The sequence below is a fragment of the Hipposideros armiger genome, unplaced genomic scaffold (assembly GCF_001890085.2).
Source record: "Hipposideros armiger isolate ML-2016 unplaced genomic scaffold, ASM189008v1 scaffold_377, whole genome shotgun sequence".
Taxonomy (NCBI): Eukaryota; Metazoa; Chordata; class Mammalia; order Chiroptera; family Hipposideridae; genus Hipposideros; species Hipposideros armiger.
This window is the reverse complement of record NW_017731727.1, coordinates 741,490-750,521: the sequence shown is the minus strand read 5'-3', so window position 1 is coordinate 750,521 and position 9,032 is coordinate 741,490. Positions and strand designations below refer to the sequence as shown.

Here is a 9,032-nt window from a genome sequence, read left to right as displayed (position 1 = left end):
TTCCCCTTCACCCAATTCCCCAGCGCTGTTCCCATCCCCCCAATTCCCCAATAAAAATCTTTAAAAAAAAAAAAGAATTGTGACTGCTCACTAAAATAACACTTTGGAAAATCAGTGTCATGTAAAAAAAAGTCCCTTGGGCCAGGGCCAATCAGAGATTGTGGAGAGGGAAAGATTTATTCCCCCTAAATTATTTAGGTTTTCGTTTACTGCTTCCTTAGAGATTCAATCACCAGGCCAAAAAGTACTCATTTAATTTGGGGAGTTGCTGAAACATCAGGGAAGTCTATATAGTCTATGGCTATAGTCCATAATACTTACGCCAGATCCTTTAACCGACAGTCAGGCTGTTTTAATCCTTCACACAGCAATTTCAGTCCCCAGTCTTCAATTTTGTTATTAATTAGAAGCAACCTTGTCAGGCTATGGGTAGAGCACAGGATTTGTGCAAGCGGCTCACAACAAGCTGCAGAGAGGGAACATTCGGAAAGCCTGGAGAGATGGGGACACCAAGGTGGCTGTTAACCATGGCAGCAGGGCATTCCACTGAACCGCAAATGCCAAGGCCCATGAGAAGGACAAGGATAAGCAGACACTTACCCAAGATTCTCGACAGACCTTCACAGGGGTGCTGTACTCCTCTGTCCCCCAGGGCATTGGCAAACACAAACAGCTCTTTTAAAGTCTGACTCACTTGCAAGAAAGAAGAGAGCTCCACACAGCTAGCATCTGTGAGGTAACATGTGCTCAAGCTACCGAGAGGAAGAAAAAGAAAAATCAACCACTGCTGTCATTTAGCTTCACTGCGAATGTTCTCCCTGCCTCTCCAGTTAGCTAAGTGTCTTAGCCATCCTTCAAATCCCAGCTCCTGGCCCACCTCCCTTTCACAGAGCCTGCTCCTGAGGTCTCCAGCCCATAGTGACCCCCTCCCAGTTCCCTGAGCTTAGCTGGCATTTCTAAATTATCCCACAGTACTGGGCACTTGATTACACATTAAACTGTGTTGCTCTCCAATTGTTTCTTATCTGTGTGTTCTTAAGGGCAGCCTTGTCACTTGTAGTCCTTCTGATAATTCCATCCATATCTAGTCCAGTGCTGGGTGCATAGTAGGTATTGCTTATAGAGTTACTATTCAATTAGTGTCATTCCTGTAAACACACAGGATGAGATTTGGAGATGGATTTGGAGTCACATCTGACTATACCACGTTTTATCAGTGTGACCTTAAACAACTCACCTTTCCACCTGATCCTCACTTTCCTCATCTATACAATGGGGATAAGAAAACCCACCTTATGTGTTATTGTAAAGAGTTAATTAGATGAAATAACTTCTGGCAAGCACCAAGCATAGATCCTGGCACATGGCAGGCATGCAACAAGTTCAAGAGTCATAAGATGATGCCAGATAGTTCTACGAAACTTACTCTAGTTTCTCCACTTTACAGTTGGAATGTCTGAGACGCTCACAAAGATACTTCACCCCTGTGTCCCCCAGGAGATTTTCACTTAGGTCCAGCTCAGTGAGGTTTGAATTGCAAATGAGAACAGAGGCAAGATGCTTGCAAATGGCCTCTGAGCTTTCGGGGAGAAAGCTAGCAAACAACCTGAAGAGAAAGAAAGGAGAACATACCACATATCAGTGAAATCATATGGTTCTCGGCTCTTTCTGTGTGGTATATGAAACTGAAAACAACAAAAGAACAAGGAAAACAAATGAAGAAACAAAACTCATAGACATGGACAACAGTTTAATGGTTACCAGAAGGTAAGGGAGGAGGGAGGTGGTAGATGAATGTAAAGGTGATCAAATAGATGGTGATGGACAGAGAACTGACTCTGGGTGGTAAACACACGATGTGATGTATAGATGATATATTGCAGAATTGTACACCTGAAATCTATGTAACTTTGCTAACAAGTATGTTACCCCAATAAACTTTACTTAGAAAAAAGGAGAACAGAGACAGAATTGGCTACTTTATCATCCTACTCATCCCCTTCCCACAATACCTCATGAGCAGAGAAAATAAAGGCACACCCATACACAAGATCCCCAGCCTTGAGTATGTCACAGCTCCTTTTCCCCCACGGGAGGGGCTTGGGAATTGCTCCCACAACACTGTGTCCTGCAGTAGGAACTCAATAAATGTTGACTGCCCAATAAAAGAAAAGGGCTGGGAGGAAATATCAAAATGGCTTAATCTCATTTCAATTCCCTGCATGAGTTTAGCGCTCTATCTCATATCTTCTTCCAAATCCCAGGGGGAAATGCTACAATCATCCTTAATAAATATTAGTCAAAAGATCTTTCTTTTCCTCTTATATAAAAGTCCATTATTCATTAATTTGCCATCCTGGAGAAACCTAGCCCATCACCATCATCAATAGTCCTTCTTTGGCACAAAAAGTGGCTTTTACTGACCTTCCTGTCTTTTCAATCTTTATTTCTCCATATTAAGTAGTCCAATTCTTTGAACCACATCCCATCACCTTTTTCTTCCATCACTTTCAAGAATTTATATGATATGCACTACAACCTTTGAGTCCTCAATTTTCTCTTAGGAGTTACCAGGCTCCAAACTGTGTCTTGAAGAGGACTCATACGAACATGTTATCTATAGCTTCCCAATATAGAAATTTCAAATAGAGGCATTTTGCAAAAGTATAAGTTTCAAAGATTTTAGAAAACTTTAATGCTAAAGAGCTTTTGCTTTAGAAAACCCCATATATACAGTAAGTCCCCAACTTACAAACATTTGAGTTGCAAACTTTCACAGATACAGACAGACCTCGCATTATGAACATTCATAGATGCGAACAAATCACGGAAGTAGCTAACGTATCGTGGAAGTAGCTAATGTGTCTGCCGGACATTGTCACGGTTGTGCTGCTGCGTGCTTACTGTCCAGTGCGATATTGTACAGTGTTCAATCAAAGCCCAGGATGTCCAGAAGCAAGAGGAAAAGCAAGAGAAAAATTCCATCTTGCCCTCCATCTCCTATTGCTGATGATCCTTCAGCTCCACCATCTTCCACCTACCCTCCCTTCTCCAGTAACTCTCTTCTTGTCAGTTCACCCCATGCAATCCCCTATATGCCAGTTGTTGTACTGTACTGTACTGCCATTTTAAGGTAACTGTAAAAGTAAAATTAGTGTATTTACAGTATTTGTGTGTGTGTGTGTTTAGTTTTTTTATGCTTTACATTGTATATTTGTGTCAAAGGTGTAAGATTCACTTTGTCGGACTTACGAACGAATCCGACTTATGAACGTTCTCCCGGAACGGAACTCATTCATAAGTCAGGGACTTACTGCATATGTCCCCATTACACACACACATACACACACACACACACACACACATATACACACACACGTTAATTTTATGTGTCAAACTGGCTAGGTCATGGTACCCAAATATTTGGTCAAACATTATTCTGGATGTTTCTGTGGACATCTGTTTTAGATGAGATTGACATATAAATCAGTAGTCTCTAAATAAATTAAATCAGCCTTTGTAATGTGGGTGGGCCTCACTCAATCAGTTGAAGGCTTTAATAAGAAAAGGACTGACCTCCGCAGAAGAAGCAGCAATTCTGCCAGCAGACTGCCTTTGGACTTGAACTACAACACTGACTCTTCCCTGTGTCTCCAGCCTGCTGGCCTACCATGCAGATATTGAGTTTGACAGTCGCCAAAATCCGTGTAAGCCAATTCCTTAAAATAAATATTTCTATAGGATTATACACATCTTAGTGTTGCTGTTTCTCTGGAGAACCCTGAATAATACATATATGATAAACTTTTTATTAAGGTCATTACCACGGACTTTGAAGTCAGACACATCTGGGTTTTGAATTGTGCCTTTGCCATGTTATTTGGTGTTCTTTGTGTCTCTGTTTCGTCATCTGCTAAAATGAGGATAGTAATCTGAATCTCTCAGAGCTGTCATGTGGATGAATGGAAATCATGTGTACAAACTGCTCAGCACAACACTTAACACAAAACAACTGCTCAATAAGTGTTGGTTACTATTATTGTCACTATTACTACTTACATTGAAAATTATCTCCCTAAACTTGTTACATAGGAAAAATTTTAGGGACTGCCACTTTCATTTTTCGTTTCTATGACTCCTGAAATGTGTTGATCAACAACATCCATCTGGAATTGCGTATTTTTAAAATATTTTTTGCAGTATGGAAATTAATAGTTACAACTTACTTGAGTTTCTGTAATTTGCAATTTGGATCTTTTAAGCCTTCACAGAGTGATTTCAAACCTGAAGCATCCAGTTTTGTGTCACTAAATTCCAGCTCTGTGAGCCACTGATTGGTGCTGAGAACAGCTGCTAGTACCCCACAAGAAGCAAGAGAGATAAGGCATTGGTACAGCCTTCAGAGAACAGAAGAATGGCCTCGTTATCTTATTCATGCTCTCCCTCAATACAAACAATAATTGACAAAAATGGTATGAACACAGATTAGAAATTCCCCTGCTACTAGTTACCTCAATGTCTGTAAGATGTAGTTTGGCTGTTTTCATCCTTCACACAGAAGCTTCATTCCTGAATCTTCCAGGGTATTTTTTACAAATTCCAAATCTGTCAGATGCTGGTTGGTTTCAAATACTAAGGAGAGGTCCCTACTGCAGGAAGCTGTGAGGTGGCAGAAAATCAGTCTGTGTGGAAAAAAAAGACATTTCAGAAAAGAAATAAAACAGGTACCTCTTCAAAGGTACCTGTTTATTCAAGAGTGTGAGCTCTGAGCAACAGGGTCACCGGTTCAGTTCATGGCCCAAGCTGAGCTGCCACTGAGCTGCCAACAGGTGGCAGGATGGCTCAGCTTAAAAAAATAAAAATAAAAAAATAAAAAAGGTACTTGTTTACACCTTACTGATGAAATGAATTATTTCAGTTCATTCAACAATTAATTTATTGGGTGCTTACCACTGTACTAGATGCTGAAAACAATGAAATACTTAAGACTCAGGCCATGCCCTCAAGGCATGCCCAGTTAATGGGGAAAATGAGAAAATCATGGATTATAATACAGTGGGAAAAATTCTGCAAGTGGTATGAATACTTATCGTGGAAACACAGACAAGTAGCACAGTTCAGCCTAGCTTGGGGTGGAGTTTGGAGAATCAAGAAAACTTAAAAGAGTGAGAAATACTTGAATGCTGTTGTGAAAGAGGAATCAAAATTGAAGGGGAGTTAGGTGGATGAGGAGAACAGGAGCTGGGAGAGCAGGAGGGGCTGAGGGACAATGGGCAACGGCCAGGAAACAAGAGGGAGGGTGCTTCATTTGAGAAACTGACAGTTTTCTGCTATGGCCCATGTTTAAAGACTGGAAAGATATCTATATATCTACATATATAGATACAAAATTATTAACAGTGGTTATCTTCCAGGTTGGGGGAAGGGTGGGGTTATAGGGAGACATTTAGTTTTGAGATAATTAAAAATTATTTCTAATGATTAGAAGTCATCAGACAAAAAGTCTTTTTAAATTTCGAAAAATACATGTTCATGATAATTTTTGCAATAGAGAAAAATATAAAGAATAAAGTTTTTTTTTTAAAAGTACTATATTCCTACTATCCAAATATAACCACTGTCAAACTTTTGGTACATAACTTTACAGATTTTTAATGCATGTATATATGCAGAGTTATGTTATTTGTAACAAATGAAATCATAGAAAGACATTTTAAAAAGATAAAAACGTTTTCCCAACCTCCCTTCCAAATCCACCTCCTAGAGACAACCAATGTTAAGCATCTAGTGTACATCCTTCCACTCCTTTTCCCAAGAAACATGTGCAAAGACACACACACACACATAATTTGTTTGTACATGTTACAAAAATAAGGTTATAGAAAACATTACATCAACTGTACATGCACTTTGTCATGCAGCCCTCATCGTAAGCCCTTCGATAGAAACTGAGATTCAGTTACAGCATGAAGGTCATACATAATAAGTGGCAAAGTGGGGCTCAGCCTGGCATCTGTCTGGTTTATACTGTAGGCATCAGAAAGCCAATGGAGGTTTAAAGAGACATGGTCAGATCCCTCTGATGGCAGTGTAGGGCAGGAGACAGACCTGGTATCAGAGGGCTGCAGTCGTCCCCCAAAAAAGAAATGGTGGGAGCAGGACTAGGATGGTGGGGTGCGGGGAGGTGGGCAGATCCAAGACGTTTCGGGTGTGTACATACAGCCAAGACTTATGACGAGGGACTATAGTGTTCAGTTCTGGGCCAATGGGGGATGAGGTCCTGGCTCCACCCTCTTCCGCGAGGGGGAACCCGAGGCCATTGTGAGGTTCCAGCTCTTTCGTGTTCTAGAACGTTCCAGCCAACGGAGGCGCAGGCACGAGGGCATGGGACAAACCATTGTGGTGGTGAGGTGGGGAGATAACTTTTTTAAAACTTGATTACAAGTGCTTCACAGTCTTAGATCTAAGACTTTTCTGACCACTCCTGTATCTTCCCACCTTGAAGGACTTTCAACAGTATACCGGGTTCCCTTTTGTTCTGGGGTGGGAGGAAAGGATCTTTCTGGCACATTGCCTCCCACCCCTACTCTCTCTGTAAATTGGAATAATCCTAGGGTAAAAGCCTCCGCGGTTGGCCCGAAGCTTCATTTCGCCACCAGCGGTTGGCGGGAGGTGTGCCTTGTCTGCGGGTGTGGTCGGCGGGTGTGGTCGGCAGGTGTGGTCGGCAGGTGTGGTCTGCAGGTGTGGTCGGCAGGTGTGGTCTGCAGGTGTGGTCGGCAGGTGTGGTCGGCGGGTGTGGCCAGCAGGTATGGTCGGCAGGTGTGGTCAGCGGGTGTGGTCAGCAGGTGTGGTCAGCGGGTGTGGTCAGCAGGTGTGGTCAGAGGGTGTGGTCAGACTGGACCTCTTCTGGCCCCCAACAGGAGAGGCTGAGGCCTGGTAGGAAGCATCCTAGGATGGGCAATGGTCTGAGGGGGCAGGGGAGGGCAAGCGGATGGGAAGAGACTGAGAGGGGTAAGGGCTAAGGGAGATGGGAATGGACAATGTGTTGTTTTATACCTGCAGAGCCTGCCAGGCTCCTAAGGCCTTCTACCGTCATGGCTTTGAACCCAGAGGACCTCTCTGGTGGGTTTCAGCATTACACGGTGATGGCCTTCATCAACGAAAAAATGGCCAAACACGTGAAAGGCCCTGAGTTCTACCTCGAGAATACATTTCTGTCCTGGGCCGAGGTGGAGGACAAGCTCAGGGACATCCTGGAGGACAGCGGGATGCCAAGTGAGGCCAAAGATGCCTGTACCTGGAGCTGCCTGGCCCTGGGCATGCGCTTTGCCCACAGGCAGAGCCAGGCACACGCATGCAGAATGCAGCGGTTGCATGACTTCAACAAACTGCATAAGTCGGCTGCCCAGACCTTGGCCTCAAACCTGAGGGAGCTCTCAGTGCAGCAGGACATGGATCGCAAGGAGGTGGCCTACAATCTGCGGCTGACCCAGGCTAAACTGGAGGAGGTGGAGAGAGAGAGGGACATGCTGAGATGGAAGCTCTTCCAGGCTGTAAGATTACCCGCTTGGTCCCTGAATAGGTCTCAACCCTGCATATTTCTCTCCAGGAGGTGAAGTTGTTCAGCGAGCAAGAGTGGATCAAAGAAGGGCCAGGCCTGGCCACTGCCAGTGAGACTGCAACAGGAGCAGGTGAGGAGGAAGATGAGGCAGAGGCTGCTACTACTACTGCTGCTACCACAGGGGACGCTGCGGAGGAAGAGGAGGGGCAGAGGCTGCATAGGAGCTGGGTGGAAGTCTCCTGCAGCTTCTGGGTGGGGGGGCAGATACACCTCTGGCAGGCTGAAGGAGGGAAATCGCAGATCAAGCAGGCATGTTTTATTTCTCCGGGTCCACAGCCTCACCAGCAACCCTTCCTATCCAGCTCCCTGCCTAATACATGTACTCACCTTTTACCCCCCTTCACAGGTGCATGCACACCACCCAGACCAGCAGCAGCATTCACTGCAACATCTCCCTACAGCGAGCCATTCGATGGTACACCAAGGTCTGATGTAGGGACCCAGGGAAAAGGCCCTCAAGAACCAGGAAGAGGCAGAGCCGCTGAACCCCAACTGCAGCGAAGACTTCCAGCATTTCGCATGCCCGGGGACTGGGACTGCCCTTGGTGTAAAGCTGTGAATTTTTCACAGAGGGAAATTTGCTTCCGCTGTGGCGGGGAAATCTGGCTACAGAAGCCTTGAATTCAGGAATGTTTAATAAAATAGAAACTTATCCTAATGCGAAATCTATTTTCATTGGGCTGAGGGGAGGGGCTGGGTGGAATGGGGGAGGGGATAAGTGGGCAAATGGGGCTACGGGGAGGAGAGGCATGGTAGGAGGTGGGGAGGGTATAGATTGATAGGGAGAGAGACATGTTTTGATGATCCCATTTGTGTTCCAGAGCATTAGTATTCAACACCCCAAAACTGCTGCAGCTTTTGTTTGTGTCTCTCTCCCACACCCTAGTATCTGGTGGAACGGGGCATCCACTCTCTCCGTCTACCTAAGCTGTAGATGATTGCAGAAGGAGTGGATATTTGACCCTTCCTTAGCCAGATTCTCACACTAGAGAATCTAAACAGAAGCAGATTTCACAGTCAGGATGGTGTTGGGCAATGAAGCAGTGGGTCATTTGGAGTTGGGGCAAAGATCAAAGTCATGGTCACTGAGGCCATGCCCTGGCTGTGGGGAAGAGAGCTATGTGCTTTACAGAGGTCAAGTGTCTATTAGAGGATACCAATATGACGTTCCAAGGAGCAGACAGGCACAGAGAAGCACTGATCCCATGACCCCAGAGACAGAATGGGAGCCCCAAGTTTCCGCTTCCTTCAATTGTGCTGGGTGAAAATCCATTCGATACAGATCCTCTTTTCTTTAAGATAAATTGAGTGGGTTCCTGTTCTGAGTAACCAGAGTATTTCCAAGTCAGAAATTGGCACCAGGGGGCTGGCCGAGTGGCTCAGTTGGTTAAGAGCTTGCTTAAGAGTGCGA

General features: G+C 44.6%; 2 protein-coding genes across 2 annotated transcripts in view; one reads left to right on the top strand and one right to left on the bottom strand.

The window, feature by feature from the left end:
- Positions 1-7,096, bottom strand: part of LOC109393343 (NACHT, LRR and PYD domains-containing protein 3-like) — a 13,183-nt gene extending 6,087 nt beyond the window's left edge. The window contains exons 1-5 of the mRNA XM_019662435.1: positions 7,057-7,096; positions 6,588-6,761; positions 4,227-4,353; positions 1,427-1,606; positions 322-492 (exon numbers count right to left, since the gene is read on the bottom strand). Coding sequence (XP_019517980.1) covers positions 322-492; positions 1,427-1,606; positions 4,227-4,353; positions 6,588-6,761; positions 7,057-7,096 — 692 coding nt within the window. The remainder of the gene's footprint in view (positions 1-321; positions 493-1,426; positions 1,607-4,226; positions 4,354-6,587; positions 6,762-7,056) is intronic.
- TEX13B (testis expressed 13B) lies at positions 7,095-8,242 on the top strand. The gene is made up of 3 exons (XM_019662434.1): positions 7,095-7,553; positions 7,610-7,691; positions 7,968-8,242. Exons 1-3 carry the CDS (start codon positions 7,095-7,097, stop codon positions 8,240-8,242), a joined length of 816 nt encoding a protein of 271 aa, XP_019517979.1.
- The last annotated feature ends 790 nt before the right edge of the window (positions 8,243-9,032 follow it).